This window comes from Dunckerocampus dactyliophorus, chromosome 3 (assembly GCF_027744805.1).
Source record: "Dunckerocampus dactyliophorus isolate RoL2022-P2 chromosome 3, RoL_Ddac_1.1, whole genome shotgun sequence".
Classification (NCBI taxonomy): Eukaryota; Metazoa; Chordata; class Actinopteri; order Syngnathiformes; family Syngnathidae; genus Dunckerocampus; species Dunckerocampus dactyliophorus.
The window spans coordinates 7,275,645-7,301,917 of record NC_072821.1 but is presented as its reverse complement, the minus strand read 5'-3'; the positions used below and the strand labels follow the sequence as shown (position 1 = coordinate 7,301,917).

Genomic DNA, 26,273 nt, shown 5'->3' with positions numbered 1-26,273 from the left:
TGAACACATCTCACATAGGAAGCAAATTCTCCAAGTGTTAGTCAGGGTCAGGAGCCAGAAGAGAAACCCTGCTTGTCTTTTCCGCTATGGCTCAGACTGACCTTTGAACTCTGAACTCAGACACAGTGGAGCCCTGTGCCTACCATTGATGCCCAGACAGGAGATGCTCTGTTAGACAGTTTCAAACATCTCATTTCCCCTTTTTTTCCATGTCTTTAGGCAAGATTTAATGACAAGAAATATTGCAAGACATTTTTGTTTGGTTTGTTTGGTTAGAATGTATTACTTTTGGGAAAATAGGAGGAATGGTGCTGTCACTTTTAACAGCCGGTACTGACTTCATCATCATGCAGAGGAAACAAGCCAGGAATTGCTTTGCCGCTTGTCGATGTGTGATGATGGTGATCATCATGATGATGGTGTTGTTTGGGTTCTGCTTGATGGACTCTGTGCCAAGATTTGTGTTATTCTTTTATACGATTGTCAACTGAGGTGCAACAAAAATTACACAATAATTTGGTCTGGATTTTACATAAATATATATGTGTGTGTGTGTGTGTGAAGACAACAAGTGGGCTGTTGTTTTATCACTGTGCGCTCATAGTTCCACTGTATTAATGATGTCCACATATACTGTACTAGTTGCTCTTCAACTTTCATCTGTTCCTCCTCTGCCCAGGTATAGCTGCAACCCGCTGCCAGCCAAGATGGTGGTGCTATCGCTGAAAATCTGCGTTCGCCACTGCAACGTGGTGAAGACCATGCAGTTTGAGCCGTCCACGGCCGTCTATGACGCCTGCAGGATCATCCGGGAAAGAGTTCCTGAGGCTCAAACCGGACAGGGTGAGAATGCTGAAATTTATCTCAAGACTTTCTGACAGTAAATGAATAGATTAAACTGTATGTCTCAATACTTTTGTTCTTATATGTGCAGTTTGTAATGATGATTACATCACCGAAATCCTTTCAATCAGTTTTTCTGCTCTAGCTTCAGATTATGGTCTGTTTCTGTCTGATGAAGACCCCAGAAAAGGCATCTGGCTGGAGTCTGGCAGGACACTAGACTACTACATGCTCCGCAATGGGGTAAATATTTGTGCTCTTTGTATATACATTAGATTCCTGCTATTCGAATGGCAAAAAAATGGACACCATAAAAATACCTATATCACATATGCTCAGCTCTATAATATACATCTCAGTTGTTAAAACACATTTTAAATTCAGTTTTCAGGGTTCAATTCAGGGTTGTGGTTAAAATGTTTGGAAGACGTGCTAGTACAAATGTCCTCAAAGTTTTGCAATCATTAGAGTAATAGTCAGTGTCTTATGGCTAGATTCCCGTCCATGCCCCTGCAAAGGGGTTTTGCTTCATGGTGGCCATGCTTTTTAAACAATATTACTCAAATTTCACAGCTTGTCAGCATCCTAAAGGTGTGTGCGAAATTCTGTGGTGACTGAGCTTAACACCTTAAAGCAGGGACTTCCAAAGCGTGGCCAGGGGGCCGTTTTTTTTTTATTTTTTATTGGCCCGCACAACATTTAAAAAACATAATTTAAAGAAAAAATTCAAATTAAAATTAAAATTCTTAAATTTTGATTTAAGAAAACCAAAACAAAATAACAGCAGCAGAAATGGAAAAAGCAGCAGTAATTTTAAAAGAATCAAGTCCAAATATTAAGAGGAAAAAAAGCTGTAATCTAACAAGAAAAGGTTGTCATTTTCTGAGAATAATGTTGTAATATAGAGAAAATAACGTCATTTTATTTGCATAAAGTTGAAATATTAAAGACAAACATTAAAGTTATACTATGGGAAACAAAACAACAAATAAAGTTGTAATTTTTGGAAAATTGTGTTGCGGGAAAAAGTCTAAATATTACGGGAATAAAGTCAGAATTATGAGAAGAAAATTTACAAGAAGGAAGTTGAAATAGTTGGGGGAAAAAACCCAGCACAAAGAGGGCCCTTGGTGGAAAAAGCTTGGACACACCTGCCTAAAAGTTACAGTGTGTGTTTTATAGATTGCATTCAGCTGTGTGAGAAATTTCAAGTCAGTTAGCCTTATGGGGTGTAACATTGAGGTTTAATAACAGTGCCACCATGTGGTGTATTTGTCATAAAAATAGCACAGACAACACAGTAGGGTTGCATGTTTTGACTAATTCTGACCCTTTTTTGTGCAGCAGTTTGGTCGTAGAAGAGTTATCTTAGCCAAATGCATCTAGTTACAGTATTACTGGAAATGTGGTCATTATAGAATTGCTAAAACAACAAATCTAATGGTTGCTTTTGCACAGCATTGTACCTGTTTAAGCTGTGACGTGACACCAGCTTCCTCGGGTATTTTGGGTCTGATTCCACAAAAACCAAAAGGATACCTGCCGAAACTAGAAGCGCTAAAATTTTGGGGATGGTGATCATCATTGGGGATGAGAAATGCATAAATGACATCCAGCAACATGCTGAACAACAAAATAAAATGATGAATAACTTATTTTCACCAAAGGTCATGTGTAAAGGAGTGTTACATCCAGCTTATTTGAAAAGTTCTATCATATTTGCTGCCAGAAGCTACTCTGTACATGAATGCCTGTGGTTTTGCACTTCTCTCTGCTTTCAAGCCAAGGCAAGGTAGCATGCATGACTGTGACCAATTCTTCTGTACCAAATCTCTTCTCCTCATTGTGATTGAGGAAAAGGAAGCAGCGGGCTGTGATAGGCAGCCGGTAAATTTAGTTTTTGTGCTTTCCCCCCGCCCCTTTCTACTCGCTCGTCTCGGGATCGCACAACTTAGACCCATTTGATCATTTTTTCCTCTAAGGGGAAAACATTCAAGTCTCGCTTTGTGCTTCATCGTTCATTTGTTTCATTCCTCTCTCTTTCTTCTTCTTAATTCTTTTTTTTTGTTTTCCTTTTTTTAACTTTGCAGGACATTCTTGAATACAAGAAGAAGCAGAAGCCCCAGAAAATCAAAATGCTGGACGGGGCCGTAAAAACCATCATGGTGGATGACTCTAAAACAGTCGGGGAGCTGCTTGTGACGATATGCAGTAGAATAGGTACTACTCGCTCAATACTCAACAACTCTACTGCATGGTACCTACTCGCCTCTACTTGCTTTTGGCTCTTTTCCGTGAACAAAACCAGGTCCCATTTCTGAGACCATATGAGTGACATAAACCACGACAAGACGCTCATTGGTCAAGTAGATTTGTCACTATAGCCACTATAGAATTTCTGAAACAACTTAATGGTGGCTTTTGCACAGGAGTGTACCGATTTGACCCTTGACTCCAGCTTGAGTAATTCCACAAAATATTAATAGGCTAATTGCTTGGCTTTTTGCCTTTTGCATTTTCTCCCCGTGCAAAGTGTAGGTTTAGAATCAATTAAAATTAACTAAAAAAAAGGAAAACAAACAAAAACTAGAAATTGCCGTAAATTCCGGTTTGTAAGCCACTACTTTTTTCTTAAACTTAGAACCCTGCGGCTTACACAGAGGTGCGGCTAAATTCTAATGTTGTGACATCTCCTTTCCTTCAGAACTACTAATTGTTTAAGTACTGTGCCGTTCACGAGTCAGTGAGGAAATCGGTGCACTCACAACAAGCTTGTCAACCCACTTGAAGTCAGTGGAGGTCAGTGTATATACAGTATAGCAGTATAACAACATAACAGCCTGACTCGCTGTGTCATTTTTCAAAGAACACTTTACTACCAGCACTAAATTCATCACAAAGCAACTTAATTCTCAAAAGTGTATATGCAAATATACAAACATGTCCCAATATGACTTTAAAATAAAAAAAAAATTAACATTTTAAAGTTTTCCCATCAGGCATTGCGTCAGGGCAGTGCATTCATTGGGGGGCTGCAATGATGTCAGCTCCCCTCTTTTGCTTTGGGCTCCACTCGCTTCCTCTGGTGGACAGAAGTGGCATTTTCTATGCTTTCTATGCTCTCCTCCAATGAAATGGTTTTCTCAAACACTTTAAAATGTTGGGTTTTTTCATATAAAACTTGTATTGATAATGTTTCTATATTTCTGAGGTATAACCTTTCAGTGTTAGTTGCCTTTAAGATCAAACCGTGAGACTGTTGTAATGAATAATGACCTCCTGCAATTTACAATGAGTTGACAAGCTTGTCGTGAGTTTATTCATAGCTCATGAATGGCTCCTGTCAAATAAATATCTGACTGGTCCTTACGGACTTGTGCGTGCAACAATGTGCCACTTTATTACGTGGACACGTGCGGCTTTTACACCGGTGCGGCTTAAATAAGAAAAAAATCATTTTTTTCCTCTAAATGTTCTTTTATTTTTAATATTTGTATTTATACAGTATATTTTTTACTTTACTTTGTTTTTATTTGATTTGCAATTGTTTTCCTTTTTGGCAATTGCTAAGTGTGTGATAGCTGAAATTTGTTGCCTTGTGTATGGAAAAATATATTTTTATTTATACTGTATGACAACACCTATTGTATACAGTCTATATTGGTGTGCATAGAACACCGTTCACGTTTAAAATTTTCTTTGTAACAGTATTTTACATCTCAACATGGGCCAAAATTGTTGTTTTTTCCTCCAATTTTGATGACGTTACGACATGTTTTCCCATTCCTAACAGTTTTATTTGCGCTGACTTTATTCCCAGAACTTGATTGTTTTGTTGAACATTTTTTATGCCATACACAACATCATAAGCAATGTGCCAAATGCTCGTTAGGAGATGTTGTGGTTCTCTATATTTGTAGCTAGTCTTCTCGGTTAAAATGCAGCAAAATGATTGATTTCAGTAATCCTGTTCAACAATCATGCAGTGTGATGGAATAAATATTAAACTGACAGAGGGAAAAAAGCAATTGCTCTTCTAACAATGCACAGCAGTGACTACTGCGTTTCTCTTTTGTTTGTTTGCAGGTATCACTAACTACGAGGAGTACTCACTGATCCAGGAGATGGTGGAGGAGAAGAAAGACGACGGGATGGGCACGCTGAAGAAAGACAGAACACTGCTGCGTGACGAGAGGAAGATGGAGAAGCTGAAAGCCAAACTGCACACAGACGATGACTGTGAGTTTGTACAGTGTCTATCTATATATGATTTGTGCCTAAAATAACTAAATATAATCCAATTTAGGTAAAGTAATAATAATAAATGAATTATTTGTGAAATAAATAACTTAAATCAAATTATTTAGTGTTATATTTCAGAATTTAAGTCTTTAATGGACAATTTATTATAGTTTTTTAAAAATTGCATATTGAACAAGGCAGGCCATGTTGAATTGCTGAGAGAATCTTTTGAATTTGTAAAAACGTTACTCTCAAATCGCTGATTGAGAAAATAATCCAAAATATAGTTGCAAATTAGTACTTTAAAAAGTCATCCATCCACATGTACACATCCACTAACTAGCAATAAAGCCTCTTTTTCATGAAAAGCCTTCAAATGAACCCTTAATGATCATTTATAACAAGAGGTGCCTAACATCTCAAGTAATGTTAATGTCTTTTGTCAGTGAACTGGCTGGACCACAGCAGGACTTTCAGGGAGCAAGGCGTGGACGAGAACGAGACGCTTCTGCTGCGACGCAAGTTCTTCTACTCGGACCAAAATGTAGACTCCCGTGACCCGGTCCAGCTAAACCTTCTTTACGTGCAGGTCTGACCACACCATTCGCCCACATTTATCTGGAGAGTATCTTGACAAAGCACAGTAAAAAGCAATATGTCGCTATGTCTGTTTGTCTGCATCACTAGCTTGTCACTGATTATTCTGCAGATTGTTTGTTTGGAATGCCATTAAAGATGGCAGGCTGATATGAGAGAATTGTCTAAATGTGGAATGTGAAACAAGGATGTCTGAAACATTGCCAGAGGGCGAGGTCATGGAGTACCTTGCCTACTTTTCAGCTGCATCTTGTAAGAAGCCGAGAACCGGCAGTAAAATAGGATCCACGTCTGGTTCTGGTTAGAAGTCTCGCCGCAGAATAACTGTAAGGGATGAAATGCGGGTTGCCGGTTGTAAGAACTGGGTGAGATCATTGTGAAGAACTAGGAGTGGAGAGGTTTTGTCTGTTTAAGAGCCTTTGCCTTGGGCCAACATTGCAGTAATTTTTGGTTTCAGTTACTAGATTTTATAGATCGGAGTATGACTTAGTTCAGCAAAGACTGCTGAACTAAGACGATCAGAACCACAGCTTGGAATTTTTAGAGTCCACTTCCAGCTGTCAGCTCAGTATTTTGTGAAACATGCTACCTTGTGTGTTTTGTATACCCTCAAAGTTTTTGAATCTCATAACCGACGATCAGTGAGTTAAGACAGTTAGCTGCTGAGGTGCTGCCGTGTTTTGATACATGGCACGACAGTTGTCAACCAATCTTGCTCAACTATGTCATGTTGTCAAAGGCTGGTATCAAATTTGGTGTTGATTCACAATTTTACAAAGTATTTGAGTGTCAGAAATTTCAAGCCTTTGCTATGGGAGTCCTGGACTGTCACAGTTTGTGGCTTCCCATTTTAAAAACAGCGCCACCATTTGGCAAGTTTGACGTTTCAGATCAGTTTTTTTCTAGAGTATAATGAGCGAGACTTGTGTGAGAAAATACAAGGCAGGCAGACTTAGGGGGGGAAGGATATATAGCAGTTAATTCACAAATGTCAAGCTTGTTTTATTGATCTTGTTGAAAGCACCATTTACACGTCACATGCACTATTAGCATAGATGCTCCAATTAACTCCTCAATTCACATGACCACAATCTTCTATAGTCGCCGGGTGCATCGTCAGCAAGAGTAAATAACCACCATTAGTAGACCCGGTGTTGTTTTTTAAATTAGCAGTACACTAATCCCTTGTTTATCACAGTTAATTGGTTCCAGACCCGACCGTGATAAGTGAATTTCTGTGAAATAGGATTCCTTCTCTATAAAATGTAAATTTTTGGAGTTATGGCATAGGAAATCTGTTAACTGTCTTTTAAATAGTTTTTTTGACAATGCAGAGTTTCCCCTAGGATTTTCGGAAGCTGTGGTGGTGGGCTGCATTGGACTGCTGCAGCTGCTGCGTCTGCATTTTTTTATTTATTATTATGACAAATAATTTTTATTTTTAGCTTTTTAAAAATTTATTATTATAAAATAAATTTCTATTTTTTATTTATTATTATTAACTTATTTAATGTTTTTCAACAACCAGCAGAAGATGAACAGACAACATTGCAGAACTGTTAATTTGATGGCAGGGTTGCTGAGAGCACCTGAAGTGAGCAGCGGCGGAGTCAAACATTTTTCTTTGGGGTGGCGAAGGTGAGACCATTACTCACATATAGGATGTCAATAAGTTGATACCTGAATTGTCTAGATGGCCGGGGGGAGTGACCGGAGAGTGACCGTCTGTAGCTCTGCCACTACTTTTGCACCGTCTGTGCCGACGTCATGTTTTCAATGCATCGTTTCTGGATTCTGCTCCTCATCATGGCGGCCAAACCCACGCTGGGCATAATACGGAAGTGGATGTCAATCGGCACTCCTGGTTTAGCTCAAGACTCCTTGGTTTACACTCATGCTGCTACAGAGGGCTCCCATTATTAACAGATTTATGTGCTGAATCATGCTTCAGAATTTAAGTCAAAGTCATCATAGTGAGAAAACTTGACCGGAACCGAGTTAGTTACCATGGAAAACGTACCTACCGCTTGCAGTTCATGCAAGACGCGGTTTTATTGGCAGCTCCTCCACACGGAATGTTGTGTGCTGCAGTGAAATGCATCCAAGCGGAAACGGCGGTTACACTGGACTAAGCCTGGGCGATAAACCGAAAATTGACCGTTAATGAAATTTACCACAATAACCGACATCATTTTGCCCTCTTTTCAATGATTGCCTCCTTCTAATTAACACCTCATTACACTTTATGGGATGATTTGAAATCTGAATATACATCATTCTTAAATTAACTTTAATGTCCCATATTAACAGTTGGGATTAAAATTAATGGTCTTTTCTTCTCTTTCAGGCTCGAGATGACATCCTAAATGGTTCGCACCCCGTGTCATTCGACAAGGCTGGCGAGTTTGGCGGGATTCAGGCCCAGATCCAGTTTGGACCTTTCATAGAGCACAAACACAAACCTGGATTCTTAGAGTACGTACTGTATCTCACCTGCGCTACATGAAATGTGTCATTTGTACTTAATAATTTGCAGCATTTTTATCAGCGGTTATCCAAGCATGAAGTGGGTCTCTGAGGGGGGTGCTACACTTTGAAAACCCCTCATTTAAAGGAAGACTGCACTTTTTTTTTTTTTTAGAATTTTGCCCATCACCCACAATCCTTATGAGACATGAACACACACGCCTTTATTGTTTCTGTTTCTGAGAACAACTGCTAGCACGAGGCAGCTGACTGTGTAGGAAACGGGATTCCTTCCCCTAGTCTGCCGATAGAGCCCTCTGTTAAACGCCTCCAAATATACATGCTGTGACCATGTAGTAATAGGCACATTCTTAACATGTGATACTGGGTGTTTTGCCGTATTTTGGTCATTTTAAGCATTCCCGGAACTGGCCGTATTGATTTCACAGAGCCCATAGCAACAAATGGTACTTCCATGAACAACAGTGGCTACCACTAATCACGGCAGACTTTGTGAGAGCCACCGCCGACTTCTACTTTTTATGGGCCTGGAGGCAAAGCGCAGCAGCCCATATTACTATTACAAATTTATTCTTTATTTATTAAAATTATATCTTAATCTGTACCGTTAATCACGGGTGAACCGTGCGCAGAAGCCCTGCATATGTCACATCATTGGAGAGGGGTTGATCATGGGGAGTGTGCTATTTATGGTGTGCACGTTGTGTGTAACCGTGGCGAAAGTAATTGACGAAAACAAAGCTTATTCCGGAGCAACAGCCACATTTAAAGTGGCGCTGAACGCGTGGGTTACAGTCCGGCTGTTTTGCTCAGTTTTGATATTCTTGCCTCCCATTTTGAAGGTTCAGGATTCAATCCTCGGTGCAGCAAGACGGGTTACACTTATAATTTATCCACTTGCACCATGGATATGATATGGGAAAAAAAATTATAGAGTGCCACCGTGACCGGTAAACATCCCTTCAAATTAAAACCAAGAATTTAGCAAACTTAAATTACAACTCTTTATGAAACATGCATACCTATGTAAATGCAACAATTACATACAGTCTTTGGTTGTTTCTTCACTTCATTGTGAGTTCATTCTGAAACAAACATTACACAGTACAAGATTCTTCAGGCAATGAACCAATGTACAGTATTTCTCTTGATGAGCTTTATAATGGTGGAACGATCGCAATGTCAACATTACCGATACAGATAACACAGTGACCTGCAAGAATATAGTGCCGTACCGGGGGTAATTGCAGGGGCAGACCCATTCAAAATTTCCACAGACATTTTTTTTTAGAGCTAATTTTACTCCCCTTAGGCAGAGAATAACGTTGTTGGGTGCTCGGCAGATCCAGCTATAGTGAAACAATGTCCTCCTTCACTGGGCTTGTGCTCCCCGTTGAGCTGGTAAATTCAATTGAAACTCACAGGCGATGCGGCAATTTCTTTAATTTACGTTACCTCTTGGTAGTGGCGTGGGGCATTGTGAGCGAGGCGCTCCGTCACCAGGCTAGAAAAGTAGTTCTTTGGTGTTAGCTCCTACAATAACAATATCGTTGTAACTTGGTTAATATGTAGGTCACATTATGTCAATGGAACATTGTTGGAGTTTTTTGGAGTTGTTGTTTTTTTTTTTTGTTTGTTTTTTTTAGAGGGCGTTTGGTGTGTCCCATGAAATGCATTAGGGGAAAGATGTGTGTTCATGTTTCACATAAGGTAGTGGATGACGGGCAAAATTCCAAAAAAAAGTGCAGTTTACCTTTTAAATGTGTTTTTGCCTCACTGGACATTCTTCAGTGGCTTTGATTGTCACGTTCTTCTTTCAAATTCTCCAGCTTGAAGGAGTTTTTACCCAAAGAGTACATAAAGCAAAGAGGATCAGAGAAGAAAATATTCCAGGTATGTCCTGTCTCTTTACAAAAATTCCCTCCCTACCCCCACGTTAACCTAACTAAATCAATAAATGTGTGATGTCACTTACAGGAGCACAAAAACTGCGGAGAAATGACTGAGATCGAAGCTAAAGTGAAATATGTCAAACTGGCAAGGTCTCTGAGGACTTATGGAGTGTCTTTCTTCTTGGTCAAGGTGAAGTGAGCCATTTGTTTTGGTCGTTTTAAGCATTACGCGCATTAATTTCACAGAGCCCATTAAAAAAAAAAATGGAAAAAAAACCACAGCAGCAATGGCAGCAGCTCTAATACAGTATGTAGCATTACCCGCACTATGAGCGTGGCACTGATGTGTGTGGTCAAGCTAGACGCTAGTCAGCTAGTAGCTAGCCGGTGTGGTGTGGCAAGGTGTCCCTATGTCAGTAATGTAGTTCTTTGGCTTAACGATGTTAATAACAATAATAATAATAATAATAATAATAATGTCACTGTAGCTTGGTCACATTATGTAAATGGAGCTTTGTTGGAGGTTTTTTCAGAAGTGATTCCTATTACGTGCATTCTTAGCTGCCTCTTTTATATGTGTTTTTTTTAAATTAATTTTTATCTGTTTATTTTTACAACACAGAAGAGAAGAGTGTTAATGTCTCACATAAGGATTGTGGATGATGAAATTCCAAAAAAAAGAGCAGTTTTCCTTTATGTTCTGTCTTCTTTTTGCTCTTAATTGTGAAAAAAGTAAATTTGATGAATTAGTATTAGTGGAGCAGGAGCCTTTTATCTCCAGAGTGTGAAATGTTTTCCCTGGGCTTGGAGTTAACCGGATAAAGGAGTTGAAGGAATTACACAGCAAGTGTTCCAGTCCACTTGAACTTTTGCAGCTGTTTTGCACGCTGTGAAAACTAGTAAAAAAAAAACAAAGGAAAAGGAAAAACTGTTTTGACCCAAATAGAAGACGGTATTTGTAAAGTCGGAAAAATATTGTCTTATACTCTGAGTTTTTCTTCCTGTCACTCACACACACCAGTGGAGTGGACCCAGCAGCTAAAAAATATGATCTATTTTTTATGCCCAGCTGTTGAAAACAGATTAAAAGATTTATTTGCCATCTTTTTTTGTCATTGTCATCTTATATTCAGGTTTGTCTTGTATGCCTTTTTTTTTTTGTCTTTCCAAAAACGGGTATTGAAAAAAACATATCTTATATTTATTTATCTTATATTCAGTTCAGTAAGGTACAGCCACAAAATATGGTGGCCTTAATAAGAACACTGAAAAATAAGTAATTTAAGACATTAAAAAACATTATTTTAAGACATTAAAAATAATAATACAGTATATGTCTTTTTTTTATTTATTATTTTTTTTTATTAACAAAAAAGTAATAACACAACAGGGTAATAGACCTGAATTAAATTTTTTTTTAAAATAAATTAAAGCTGAGTTTCCCTTGCTTCCAAAGGAGTTTTGCCGTATAAGTGTTTGGGAACCCATGCATTCTAATTTTTTTATTTTTTATTTTTTCTATCAATATTGTTCATCATTCAATCAAAATGTTATGGTGAGCCTCAATACAAAAATATCTACCCATTAAAATAATAATTTAAAAAATCCAGGTTAATATTCCTAGGAATATAGCTACGAAGTCATTCTATTTTCACCTTTAAAAAAAAAAAATAAATAAATAAAATCACAAGCAGTACTTTGCTTCCCTAGTCTCGGATCAGCTTTCACATGGTAACTGCTCGACCTTTGTCATTTGGGTGCGCCTTGAGTGTAATCTGACAGAGCAGAGGCATTTAAAAATAACCCGGCTGACCGTCCCCCCGGCACCCCAGCCTTGTAACCCTCCTCCTGGACACCCCACAGAATTGACATTCCCTCCATAACTTTTTCACAAGTGACCTTCCTTGGCCCCTCAACGTCACTTTCTGTCCATCTGCTCGCATAAGTCCAATTTACTTATCATAAATTTTTTTTCAAGGATTTATATGTTCATTATATTCTAAATGAGGTTTGTGTATTAAGGTACTGTACACACAATAACATGGCACATGAAGTCAGTGGTAATGTCAGAAACCCGCTCGAAGCTTGTAGACCATCAGTTTGTCTAAATTGACATCAAATTGACATACGGTGGTTAGCGTACGCATCGGTTAGTGTGTTTTTTGGCTAAGGTTGAAAATTTCCTCCAAACTTTTTCTTGACGTAATTAATTAATTAGGTCCGCACGGTGGCCAAGTGGTTAGCATGTTGGCCACACAGTCAGGTGATCTGGAAGATGTGGATTCAAATCTCCGCTGGGCATCTCTGTGTGAAGTATGCATAGTCTGCCCATGGGGTTTTTGTCTGGGTACTCTGGTTTCCTCCCACATGTCCAGGGTGTACCTGGACATGTGATTGATAGGCTCCAGCATACCCCTATTTAGTCCTTTTTTTTTTTTTTTCAGTTTTTTGCATTTTCTTTTTTATGTTCGAAATAAATGACTACATCCAAAATAAATATACGTAATCAACAAAAACTTACCTGTGGCCCAAAATGTGTTAAAAAAAAGAAAAAAATCTGTGTAAAATATAATTTAAAAAAATGTAAATTGAAAATATTAAGAAAACAGGTGGCTGAAATAATATAATTGCTGCCATTACATTTACTTTACATATGTATGTATTACACACATTGCTGATAAGTTGGATGCAAATAACATTGCAGTTTCCATTTAGAGTCTCCATAGCTTCATTTTTTTTGGTCTGTAAAAGGAAGTCAGAACCAAACAAAATCCCCCCCAAAAAGGAGAAAGTTGTGCGTTGGTGTACGAGCGCCGTTCCGGCAAATCAGACACACTCGCGTCGTGTGCAAGCTTGTGGTCATCATTTTTATTTCACTTCATGCAGGAAAAGATGAAGAGCAAGAACAAGCTGGTGCCACGCCTGCTGGGCATCACCAAAGAGTCGGTGATGAGAGTGGATGAGAAGACCAAAGACGTGGTGCAAGAGTGGCCGCTCACCACTGTCAAGAGGTGGGCCGCCTCGCCCAAGAGCTTCACACTGGTAAGTTTTGCCATAGCATCTGCTGAAAAATATTAGCAGCAATACGAAAAACATTATAAAAGTTATACCTGGTAAGCACTGAAATACAGTGTCTTAAGTCACACGGGTCACAATTTGGAATTCAACCAAAATATACAATTCTAAAGTCACACGACTGTCATACAGTCAGCGCGGTGAGCATCTATTGTAAGTTTTGCCCGCTATTAAAAAATTACATTAAAATATTAACACTTTCGATACAAAAGACATTTTTTAGGTTTTTTTGCGCAAGAGGCAAAAAGAGGAGGTCACGCAACTGCACACAAATATTTTTACAGCAGTTTTAAGACATAAAAAAAGGCCACAAGGTGGCAGAAGTGCATTTAATGAGATCTCAGCATGTGAATTTGAATGGGGGGGAAAAACACACATGACAGCCAGGAGGAAGTGGAAGAACGTGGAGGAAGGTTACGCATTGTGGGGAAATTTTAACGCATGCACATGTATGCAGACACTTTCACACAAACGGTTCAGTACCAAATTGTTCAGTTCGAAAATTGTAAATAGTTTGTATATGAGTGTGTTCAAAAGTCAGCAAGGAGTATTTCACAATGTAGCTTTTTTTTTTTGTCCACTTCAGACAAAGCAAGCCGTGGAACTATCTCATCCAGTTCATAATCTGAATCTTGTAGGAAGCACCTCGTGTAACATTTCATGTTCCATTTATTTTCTTGTTTACCATTTATTTTATAATTATGTGTGCTTGTATTTCCATATTTTCTTTCTGTTTTGCAACAGCCTCTTCTGGCATTATATCGTTCTGGAAATTTCCTTGGAAGTGGTGACACTTGCTGTATCTGTTTACTTTTGTCTAAATTTAAAAAAAAAAAAAAAAATCTCAACAGACGAAAACCACCACTGGCATCAGTAGTGCAAACTCGGCATAAAACTTCCTGTATTTGGTCACCAAGTCCGGCCATCAAAATAAAAGCATGCCCCACTACGACATCCCAGCTAGCAATTTTTGTTTCCCAAAACGACATGAAAACTTAGCTTTTTTTTGTGTTTGATTTTGTGCATCTGTTGGTTGCCCCTTGGCTGCAGTGGAACGTTTTTGTTCCGTTCTTTGAACATTGCTCGGTGGTTACGTGGTTGGTTCCCTCTATGTTCCTCAATGTACGGTTAAAGAAAACTGTCTCAGAGCAGCCCTTACTCAAAAATCTCACCCATATTCAACTCTTGTTCTTCTGTTTCCACATGGACAGCGAGTCCACCTTTTTAAAAACATTTTGCTTGGTGAGCGGATGCGGCACTTCCCCTTTGTTTCGCCGTAATACGGGTTTAGCAAGTAGCCTTTAGCGCCGTTAACTCTACTGCACCATTAGCTATGAGCTAACCTGCAAAACAGAGACATGTACTACGTAACGTGCTTGTAATGAACTGATTGGCTGCGTAAGTAAATACATGCAAACAGCCGCTTGCATTTGCTGGACTGTGTTCATCATTGCGTTGCAAAATGGTTATGTGTTTATTTTATTTACAGTTCAGGTTGGATTTTATTTTGTTGCGCAGCACGGGTTTCCTCTGCGCAGAGAACACAAGATTAGTTGACACAGGTTAACACTGTAACAGATGTAATCACTTAACAATAGTTCTGATGGGAAAACTAATTCAAAATGGTAGAAGGGCATTGTGGAACCGATTGTGTTCAACTTTAGAGGTTCCGCTCTGTGAGCATTCCCTCCACAAGCCCCCCCATCCTACTCATCAATATTCCTCCTTTGTGTCCTTGGCCTCAAGGCAGTGAGCAACATGGATTTAATCCGACAAAACTGGAAGAACCAGCGACTCTGTTAAGTGAACCCGGTCTCTCTTTTTGTGCTGTTAAATGCAAAAGAGAACATGGTGAGAAAGTCATTAGATATGCTCACATGCGGATGGATAATGCATAATAAACTCCGGTCTGTGCACAATCCAAGCTAAATAGTTAGCCTGTGTTTTTAATCATGCAACTGTGTTTGTGTAGGACTTCGGGGAGTACCAGGAGAGCTACTACTCTGTTCAGACCACCGAAGGGGAGCAGATATCTCAGCTTATTGCGGGTTACATCGACATCATCCTCAAAAAGGTGAGACGTTAGTCACAAGAGAATGAATGGATACCCATCAAAGATGTATTGATGCGCAGAAAGATACACAGTGAGGTTAGAACGAGGGCCTGTAATCAGATAATAAACACAAAACATAAAATAAAATGCATAAAATGCTCAGTTTTGATTGACACTGTCAGAAATGTGTTTAACAATATGTTTATTATTATGGTTGTAGTTTGCAGTGGTGTCATGTCTTGACTGATAATGCATTATGAAAGCCCTCCTAATCTGCTGAGGAGGACTGCGAGGGCATCTGTTGTGCACAGCCCCCTTAATGGTCACCCTACATATTTGTGTATTGGATTTAGGTCTGGGTTCTGGTTGTGCCATTCCAAAACTGCCATTTTCTTCCTTTTTTTTCATCCAGCATCATAATTTATTTTATTTTAGATTTGTTTCATGCTTTTTACCTATTATAGTTAAAAAAACATATATATATACTGTATATGTGTGTGTGTGTGTGTGTGTGTGTTCACTTTCTATAACATTATTAGGGTTACACTATTAGAAAGAACTCTGCAGTGCAGTTGGACTACACTGCAAACCACAATAATAAACAATTTGTTAAATGATCTCATTATCGCATTCTTAAATTGTTTTGTTATTATTAGCTTATGCCAGGGTACCTAATTGTGTCTGGTAATTAGTCATGGAAGTCCTTGTTTTTAGTAATTAATAATAATTACATAACTGTTTATTTTGTGAAGTCATTTCTGTCTCAAACACATGAATACTATAGCAAAGAAAAGTTTTATTACCTTTATTACCTCCTAGCTGGGACTCATTTAATGAAAGAGAAGTGTAATTGAATTTCCACTCAATGAAAGCTATAGTTTTTATTTTGGATGTCGACACAAAATCACTGCGATTGTATTTTGTTACGAACGTAATGCATGTGTGTTCTTTTTGTATAGAAACAAAGCAAGGACCGTTTTGGGATGGAAGGCGACGAGGAAGCAACCATGCTTGAGGAATCTGTGTCGCCTAAAAAGTAAGCAGACATGCAGTGCAAAAATAATATACCGTACTGACCCGACCTGACGACCCCTCTTTTTCAAGACCTTTCTTTTTTGGGGGAAAAAAGACTCTGAATATTTTTTGTTCCCATTTTAATAGCAACTGGTAGATTGCAATCCTCTTTTGTTTTGCGGCTGTATGTTTCCAAGTCGTGTGTGTGTGTGTGTGTGTTTGATGAGAAGAAAAGCTCTGACTTGCTTGGGGGGTAGCCATTGGGTGCCTCCTTCTGGTTTGCATGTATGAATGTGTAGCCCGCCAATATAAGTTTTTTTTGTACTTTTTTTGTAGGGGAAAAAATACAGTCATATATTTGGGTTGAAGCTAGCCTATGAGCAGCTTCCATGCCCAGGCTTCAACCACTGTGTCAAATAAACATGAGAAGTCTTTATAGCATGAAAGATGTCCTTACGTCGTGTGTTATGATGGTGCAGTGGCAGCACGCAATGTTATTGCATACTCTTCTTGAAAAACAACATATCAGCTCCTTTTCAATTTCCTCCTCCATACCAAATTGCAGCACAGTTCACACATCCGTCTTCCAGGACCTCATTTCACCATGCCAATGCTTCCTCTTCTGGACTTTATCCCGGGAGATAATCTCTGGAGGAAATTTTGCAGCACTGGAAAAGCGAAGGCTTCATGTGAACATTTCCTGATTAGACGCCTGTTTTGTGGGGGCTCATTTCATCACAGTGGACTCTTTTTTTCTTTTTTTTTTTCCCGGTCCTCACCCCTCATTGAGGTTATCTCATCTCCTTTGTTGTGATGTGTTGTGCTAACTAATGTTCTTTCGACGTTCCCGCAGGTCCACCATTCTCCAGCAGCAGTTCAACCGCGTGGGACGGGCGGAGCACGGCTCGGTGGCGCTACCCGGGGTGATTCGATCGGGCTCCATCGGCACCGAGTCGCTCAGTATGGGCAGCATGCCGTCTCCTCAGCAGCAGATAACAATGGGGCAGATGCACCGTGGACATATGCCACCACTGGTAAGACCAAAGCCACACAGGAAAGCAGGGAGCAAATATTACTCTAAACCTTTTTATAAGAAGCACATTTTTCCTTTGAAAATTCGAAATTGTAGGCCCTGTATGGTCCTTTAGTTAGTGCCCTTAATTGTACGTTCTTTAGTTGGGGAAAGTGTGCCAGTGCCCCTCCAGATCCAGTAGATCATTTTCGAATTAATACAGACTAAGGATTCACCAGCCCCATTGTATTGGTCTGCCTGCTAGCTAAAATGAGTATTTAATGTATTGTTTTGTTGTTTCGGCCATTTAGTGCATTGTTCTTCAAAGTAAATTTGGCATTAAAAGGCCTTAAAACGGTTTCCTGCTGGGTGAAGCACCAGCAATGATTGCCTTTGTGATGTCATTTAATCGTCAAGATTTTTTTTGTTTCCTTTTCAGAGCTCAGCCCAACAAGCTCTAATGGGAACCATCAACACCAGTATGCAAGCTGTGCAGAAGGCCCAGATTGACTTGGGGGAGGTGGATAACCTGCCTCCACTCGGACAGGATATGGTATGCAAAGAATACCTGCACTAAATAATACAGAATTGCCGTAGCATAATAACAAAATGGGCAAATGTTTTTGGGCATGCAGGAATTATATTTACATATACAGGAAGTGAAACTAGAACTGACGTGTGTGGTTTTTGTGATGAAGGCCTCCAAGGTGTGGATCCAGAACAAGATGGATGAATCCAAACATGAGATTCACTCTCAGGTTGACGCCATCACTGCAGGAACTGCTTCCGTCGTCAACCTCACAGCCGGTCAGTAGCTGCCGTTTTTCTTATCTTCTGCTCAGGTGAATGTTTGACCTTGAGCTCTGTGCTGTATATCTTACAATACATTTAAGTGCAATTTGTACAACCTTTTTTTTTTTTTAATTTGACATGATAATTTTCTTTTTTTTTGTCCTTTTTTTTTTTTTTTTTGTCCAGGCGACCCGACCGACACGGACTACACCGCAGTGGGCTGCGCCATCACCACCATCTCCTCCAACCTGACAGAGATGTCCAAGGGCGTTAAGCTGTTAGCTGCTCTCATGGAGGACGAGGTGGGCGGGGGTAACGACCTGATGAAGGCTGCCAGGACGCTAGCGGGAGCTGTGTCCGACCTGCTCAAGGCCGTGGAGCCCGCATCTGGAGAGGTAACCAAGGAGGGAGGGGCCTTTAACGCTGAATCCAATCCAATTTTTTTTATTGTAATTTTGAGTGTAAACTTTAGTATAATCTTTTGTTAAGCTGATATACAGTATATAGAACCATCTGTATGTAAAAACGTCTTGTGCAATTTTCATAAAAAAAAAAATCTTACCTATGGTGCAGGGGAAAAGTTTAGAAAAAAATTGTGAAGGATTTACTTAATACTGTAGCAACAAGGCACTTCTTAGTTATTTTATTTATATTTTAGTTTAGTTTATATTTTTAAACTAATAATTTAAACTCTGCTTAATTTATGACAATTTCTTTTTGTAGACCCTACCCCCACCCACCTATTTGTTCTGGTAGTTTAATTTAATTTAATTTTATGTTTTAACACCATGTACCTTTTTATTTTTAATTACTTCATATTAATTATTACTTTTTTAAACTTTAATGTTTATTTTACATTGAAATATTTTTATTTATTTATTGTTATTATTTAAAATATTTTTTAAATCATGGTTACATTATAATTAATAATAATAATTTATATATAATTAAATATTATTTTAAACTGTCCTCAAAGTTAAGTTATTGCAGCCTGATTTAACCCAGCAATAGCAAAATCACATACTGTATAGATCAGCAGACAGTGATTTTGGTGTCTAACATAAAAAATTGCCAGCCATGTTGAACTCAGACAGAATGGATGTTAAATTGAGCCAAGGTAGCGAGCCAGCTTTTTTTTTGTTTTTTTTTCCATTTTCTTCCAAAATCACACACACAGGGCTTTTTCTATAACGAGTTTTCTTTCTTGTGTCCAAATTACCTCCAAACCTACAGGCATAGGATGAAATTTGCAGTCTCTGAGTTTAATGCGACTTTGCCTTTCCGCTTTTATTAAATGCTGTGCTGACTGCATTGGTCGGGCCGTGCCCAATAAAAACCCCTAACTGACATGAAGCTGACTGGAAGGCATTTTCAGTCTTTATTGGGAGACGTCAGCCTAGAAAAAAATGCCACTGTGAATTGTTGACTCGTGTGCTAATGAATAATGGAGTCTCTTATATGGACTTGTGTTGCAACGATGTCACTGACATTTGTAAAGAGTTGCTTGTTTGTAGGAAGTACAGCTCAGATTAATCATTTTGTAGCTGTAGGAATGTTATTCTATGTTGTGCAGCACTGAGGCTTTATAAAGTAGATGAAACAGATGAAGTAGAAGCCATCTTTCAGCATGCTGTTAGCAGCAGGCCTCTCTAAATAGTGTTGTTTGCGTGTGTGTGTGTGTGTGCGTGTGTTTAGCCAAGGCAGACTGTGCTGACAGCAGCAGGCAGCATCGGCCAGGCCAGTGGAGACCTCCTTCGACAGATTGGAGAGAACGAAACAGACGAGAGGTTCCAGGTAATTATGGTCTTATTGCTTTGACACTTTTAAAAAATATATATATGATGTCCACATAAAAAGGTTTTGGAAGCCGTAAACAACCATCAGACCAGTTTAGCCAATCAGAGAGACGAAGAAAGTTACTGGAAAGACACTATATCATCAAAGGGAAAATTCAACTAAAATGAAATTAAATCCAGATGCTGTCAACACACTTTTGGAAAGCCTAAGGCTTTTTTCACAAAAAATGAAAAGTTGCAGGGGGCCACTCTTGATATTTTTATTTTTTAAAAATGTAAAAAGGCTTAATTGTTTTTTTCTGTTCACATTCTGCCTTTTTGCTCTATCTTTTACATTTTTGTTGGGTGTTTACAGTATTAACTCAATTATTTTTATTATACTAATTCTAAACCCTGACGGGAAAATAAATAAATTATGACATATATTAAATATATACAATGTTTTAATATATATATATATTAATTTTGCAATTTAAATGACACTATTGTGCCAAGCAATCAAGCAGAACAAAATGAGTAAAATTACTAAAAATATTATTAGCAATTGTCAATGAAATATGAAGAAATAAAAATAAAACTTTATACTTTATACTTTTGCTTATTTTTAAAATTTGAATGATTGTGCATTCTTGCTTTGTTATCCATGCAGGATGTCCTGATGAACCTGGCCAAAGCAGTAGCCAACGCTGCAGCCATGTTGGTCCTGAAGGCCAAGAACGTGGCCCAGGTCGCCGAGGACACTGTCCTCCAGAACCGAGTCATTGCCGCCGCCACCCAGTGCGCCCTATCCACCTCCCAGCTGGTGGCGTGTGCCAAGGTACTACATAAAGATGCATAAACTTGACCTGACATGTTGCTCTAAGTGATGCCTCTCATCATCCCCATCATCACGCCCTTCTTTCATGTCCTTGTAGGTGGTGAGTCCCACCATCAGCTCCCCCGTTTGCCAGGAACAGCTCATCGAAGCAGGGAAGCTGGTGGACCGCTCTGTGGAGAGCTGCGTCCAGGCCTGCCTCTCTGCTACGGAGGATGGAGAGCTCCTCAAACAGGTCAGTTCGAAGCAATAATTTCAAAACAGGTTTAATCCTGATCTGATCCAGATTGCACATTTGGCAACAATGTATATTTAAGAGTATCAAATAAAATTTCAAATGTAACCCTCGTGCAACCCTCCAGACCTTCCTGCCAACTTGACGTTGATGTTCTCCTCCGATTTCAGGTCAACATTTGAAATAAGAGTTTCTGTTGTAATTATTGGAGTACAATCAGCTCCAGAACTCTCCAATATGCCTCACACACATTTCATGCATTTTTAATTAGACAGCAATTATGGTGCATTCAAGGACTGCTGAACAAAGAAGGAAATTTCAATGCTTGATGAAAAAAAAGATCAATTAAGCATAATGTAGAAATTGTGAGCGTTTTTAACAATGGTACATGTGTTCTGTACATTTTACCTATATTAGCATGCATGTATAAATTATTACCGACCTACGGTGAATTAGATGTGTTTTCTCTGGACAAAATCGGCTATTTATTTAGAAAAAAATATTAAAATGTGTGTTTTTTTTTTTTTTATTTATTAAAAATCAGCAAATTTGCGGGGCGGTGAATGTGTGAGGATCCACTGTATTTTCCAAATAATGCTACTAGGAATAAATTAGTTAGCATGCTGGCACACAGTCAGGAGATTGGGAAAATTGGGGTTCGAATCTCCGTTGGGCATCTCTGTGTGGAGTTTGCATTTTCTACCCGTGCGTGCGTGGGTTTTCTCCGGGTACTCTGGTTTCCTTCCGCATTCCAAAAATAAGCATAATTGTAGAAACTGTCCATAGGTATGAATATGAATGTGAATGATTGTCTATATGTGCCCTGCGATTGGCTGGCGACCAGTCCAGGGTGTACCCCGCCTGTCGCCCAAAGTCAGCTGGGATAGGCTCCGGCATACCTCCACGACCCTCATGAGGATAAGCGGCATAGATGATGGATGGATAGGAATAAATTAGGTTAACAAGTTTGTGTCTTAAGATATTCATGTCCTGTGTTGCAGGTGAGTGCAGCGGCCAGCGTGGTGAGTCAGGCTCTGGAAGATCTCCTGCAACACGTCCGCCAGTACACCTCCAGGGGAGAGCCTATTGGCCGCTACGACCAGGCCACTGACACCATCATGACCGTCACTGAGAGTATCTTCAGCTCCATGGGGGATGCAGGTTCGTACAAAATCACAACTGATGGAGTAGATGATGCTGTGGTGAGAAAACAGCTTTCTGTTTGATAGTTGTTTAACATTTAAAACAGAGTTAGTTCATCTGTTTTAAACAGAACCTGTAATTATTTATGACTGTGTTAGCGGTCCTTTGTCTGCTGAATGGTGTAATGGAGCCCCAAAAAGAGAACATGCTCTATTGCCATTATGTTAATTCCTTCATGCCCCTCCCCACAGGAGAGATGGTCCGTCAGGCCCGTGTGCTGGCCCAGGCCACGTCAGACCTGGTGAACGCCATGAGGTCTGACGCAGAAGCTGAAATTGACGTCGACAACTCCAAGAAGTTGCTGGCAGCTGCTAAATTGTTGGCTGACGCCACTGCGAGGATGGTGGAGGCAGCAAAGGTATTGTGGTTGAACAGTTTACAACCATGCGCATGTCTTCCCAGGGTGGATACGTCATACACTCACAGGACAGGCGAGCCAATACAAGTGATGTCCAGGGTTTATTAACATGTTTAGCAAAGTGCTGGCTGTATCCTGTGCATGGGGCAGGTCAGACGCTGTATCGTGTCCAGGAGGAAGGAGGTTTTTCCTTCACGATGTCATGAAAAACTTCAAAAGCAACTGTTGGAGCGCCTCTTCTGAAAAGTGAAGCAAACAAGTGAGGCAGATGATAGACTTTTGTCACAGAAAACTTGAAATACTGTTAGAACGTCATTAAAAAGTCCATGTAGCATAATAGGGCACATTTAATGCCTCTCTCATGGTGTTAATTAAAACAGAGCAGTTTTTGATCCAGTTCTTGATTGAATCAAATGAAGCGTACCAAGTGAAGCTGCTCGTGAGGACCTATGGTTAAGTCACCACTTTAAATATGGGAAACAAGAACATCTGACCTGACAATGAACTCTACTTTTACTTTGAAATTTTAATTAAGTTCGGACTCATGGCTCCCGCTCAAGGATTAGAATACAAAACTTTATGCAGCTTCGACTGATTTTGTTCTGGTCTATGATCAATGTGCAGGAAACATCCAAATACTGCACTTGGCGCTGATCTCAGCTGCTCGGATTCCAAGTGCGGCTTAATGTGGCACACTCGCCATTTGATCCCAAATTAGCCTGTGTAATAACCACTGACAAATGACTCTAACATTACACTTACTTCAAATGCCTACACTGAATTCAATGATGCTTGGGTGGAGAGTTGAATAAGATGACTTGAATTGTAGTGTCACTTTAAGCACTTTCACACAGATTCTGTGAAACAGCCGCACAGAACCCAGTAACGCGGCATGTTGCCATGAGCGTGTACACTTTCACACAGCGACACCGCATCCCGTATACCAGTGCTTCTCAAATAGTGAGGCGGGCCCCCCCGGGAGGCACGGTGAACTGTCAGGGGGTGCGTGAGAGGCAGGCGGGACTTTCAATATTAGTGCAGACCTGGCAACATGTATGAATTTGTCGTACTCTGCATGCAAGTTGCCTTTTGAATACGCTTGTATGCATCACTGTTCTCTATTCCAGAATACTGTGTTTTATGGCTATATGAACATGGAACCTACCAAAAGAAAGATTAGACTCCCATCTTTCATCAGAAAAAAAAGTTTGTTTCTACCTTTTTCCGCTCTTTAGTAATCAGCAGTAAAACGTAGGTAAGTTTCAGGAAAACACAAGATACATAAACACGAAAAAAGGGGTTGTTTTACATGAAAATAACAATTTATTTACAAAAATAATACCATGAACTATTTACATTTTTCGCATTTGGAACTGAACTATGTGGATTTGCTGTTTGGGTTTATACAAACGTATAAATACACCTTTGGTGTTGAAAGAGTTAAAAACCCAGCTGGACTCACGCAGTGTATTAATAACACAACGGGATGTGTGCCATATTGTACGCTAAATGGAAAATGTACGCAAACAGAGGGAAAATTTACACCGGGGCGGATGCTTAGCAAGGTTGCACTATATATTTAATCAATATGAAATAAAAAATTTTGTATAACATGTTTTTTTGTTAAACTATAAAATAAAAAATAATTTCAATAATCACAATATAAAAAATAAAAATATAAATAAGCAGTGTTAAACTTTAACGACCATGTCCAGGCTTTGTAGCATTCTCTTACATAGGCACCTTTCCATCTCTGTCATAGCTTTGATACTACCTCATTAGGTGGAAAATTGTCAGGCCCTCCATTCTATATTGGTCCCTTTTTATACCGAATAGCAGCATGGAGAAAAGGTGGGAAAATGGCGGCCTTTACAAGCGGTGTAATTCACCTTTAACTGACCTGTAATGACAAAGGGTTTATCTGTACTATAAAAAAAAACAAAGCAGCCTTGAGATGATTTATACCAAACGCTTCAAAACGACGTCAAACTCCTCCCAAACTAGACGCCGCCCCCGATAATCGTCTGTCATCCCCTCCATCACCCTCGTTATCAGCCCACTGGATCACATCCTGATAAGAATAGCCGCATTTGAAATGACGCCCTCCAGTTGTTTACTTAGCGTCAGCCTCAAAATTCACCACCAGTTGGGGCTTTTTGTTGCTGTGGTAACCGATTAACCGATATAACGCATCCTCTGCGTGACAACCTGCTACATGTAACTGTGAATGGCTTGTTAGCTGGTGGCTTATTCATGCATGCATGTCCTCATTAGTCCCTTTGGAATTAGCAGGTATTAATCAGTATGCAAATTGGCTGTTCTGTTGAAGTGGTGTCAACATGATAGCGGCGGCAATAAACTCTACTGGCTCGAAGATGGGCACATCTTTTTTGTCACATATTTCGGTTTCACATGTAGAATATGGACAAAAGTATTGAAATCTGAAATAACAGGGCCTGTTCTAGTTCACCCCGAAGCGGTTTCATGGGCTTCTTCCACGGCAAACTCATCCAAGCATACCTTTTTTGTCATTGTCCGCTGGGGAAATAGTGCCACAAAGATGGACTCACACAGTTTTCCAAAATGTCTTAGCAAGATGAACAATTAACATTTTATTATTTAGTCATTGTTATTGGGAGTTGTGTCCCATTACTTTTGTGCATTGAAGGATGAGAGAGGCCAACAACCTAACCTAATGACATGGGCCTTGAGAATGTGAGCACTGCTGCAAAACAGCCAGATAAGGTGGTGAAGATAAGATTTTTGGTGCCGAAATTCCACATTCCAGAATGCCCCCCTGGCTTTTTGTGTCATCCTAACCGCTGGTTGTTATGGGTAGATGCTGTGTGTCGATAGTGTATGTATATGTGTGCGCCCACAGGGTGCAGCAGCGTATCCCGAGAACGAGGATCAGCAGCAGCGACTGAGGGAGGCTGCGGAGGGTTTACGTGTGGCCACCAACGCCGCAGCTCAGAACGCCATCAAAAAGAAGCTGATCAACAGACTGGAGGTGAGTGAAGATGGACGGAGGAGACCAGGAGCTAACTGGGTGAGGGGTGGGGTGTGACTGAGTTTATTCTAAATTGGTCAGTGTACAGTATACTGTAAGTCAGCTTCTTCTTTGGCATTGGCAGTCAGAAACGTGCCATTTACTGTACGTCACTCATACATTTCCACTGTCCAAGATGTGATGAGGATACTCTAAAATAGATTGACAATAAATGTGGTTTTGTGTGTTTTTCTGCTCCAGAATGCTGCCAAACAAGGTGCAGCCGCAGCCACCCAAACCATTGCTGCTGCTCAGAATGCTGCTGCCTCCAACAAGAACACTGCCGCTCACCAGCAGTTGGTCCAGAGCTGCAAGGTGGCCATGCTTATATTTATATATAATGTACACTGTACACTAGGAAGTGGCATTCAAGCAAATTACCAATCAATTAATGACTTTTCATTGTTAATCATGATCATTTCTTGTATTGTTATTTAATATCATCTCATAAAATGACAAACCCAACTAGAATTGCACTCAGCAGAGCGCTTGCCTTTCTGCCTGATTGCTGTTAACAGTTTACTTCTGGTTCAGGATAATGTAAGACAACAGGAACATACTCGTAACATTGCTTCAAGGTTGGCAGGTCTGCATCTAGTAAAAGGTTTAATAGTCATGGTTGCTGTGATGTGTGCTAATGCACCTATATTGTTGGTGTAGGCGGTGGCTGACCACATCCCTCAGCTGGTCCAGGGGGTGCGAAGCAGTCAGGCCAAACCGGACGACCTCAGTGCACAACTTGCCCTCATTATTGCCAGCCAGAACTTCCTACAGGTGCAGCACACACACACACACACACACACACACACAC

The 26,273-nt window shown here is 39.8% G+C and overlaps 1 protein-coding gene across 5 annotated transcripts in view; it reads left to right on the top strand.

The window, feature by feature from the left end:
• Window positions 1–26,273, top strand: part of tln2a (talin 2a) — a 97,319-nt gene that overhangs the window by 41,930 nt on the left and 29,116 nt on the right. For 4 of the 5 annotated variants that reach the window (XM_054770916.1, XM_054770917.1, XM_054770918.1 and 1 more), the window contains exons 3-25: window positions 680–843; window positions 989–1,086; window positions 2,934–3,063; window positions 4,930–5,082; window positions 5,532–5,674; window positions 8,030–8,157; window positions 9,999–10,062; window positions 10,147–10,251; window positions 12,948–13,103; window positions 15,109–15,210; window positions 16,149–16,225; window positions 17,057–17,237; window positions 17,655–17,768; window positions 17,914–18,022; window positions 18,194–18,402; window positions 19,703–19,801; window positions 20,453–20,620; window positions 20,718–20,852; window positions 21,854–22,013; window positions 22,247–22,413; window positions 25,295–25,423; window positions 25,664–25,777; window positions 26,123–26,236. In XM_054770916.1, the coding sequence (XP_054626891.1) occupies window positions 680–843; window positions 989–1,086; window positions 2,934–3,063; window positions 4,930–5,082; window positions 5,532–5,674; window positions 8,030–8,157; window positions 9,999–10,062; window positions 10,147–10,251; window positions 12,948–13,103; window positions 15,109–15,210; window positions 16,149–16,225; window positions 17,057–17,237; window positions 17,655–17,768; window positions 17,914–18,022; window positions 18,194–18,402; window positions 19,703–19,801; window positions 20,453–20,620; window positions 20,718–20,852; window positions 21,854–22,013; window positions 22,247–22,413; window positions 25,295–25,423; window positions 25,664–25,777; window positions 26,123–26,236 (3,019 nt within the window). Of the gene's footprint in view, window positions 1–679; window positions 844–988; window positions 1,087–2,933; window positions 3,064–4,929; window positions 5,083–5,531; window positions 5,675–8,029; window positions 8,158–9,998; window positions 10,063–10,146; window positions 10,252–12,947; window positions 13,104–15,108; window positions 15,211–16,148; window positions 16,226–17,056; window positions 17,238–17,654; window positions 17,769–17,913; window positions 18,023–18,193; window positions 18,403–19,702; window positions 19,802–20,452; window positions 20,621–20,717; window positions 20,853–21,853; window positions 22,014–22,246; window positions 22,414–25,294; window positions 25,424–25,663; window positions 25,778–26,122; window positions 26,237–26,273 lie in introns of those variants that run through there. The other variant, XM_054770920.1, reaches the window with a different exon arrangement.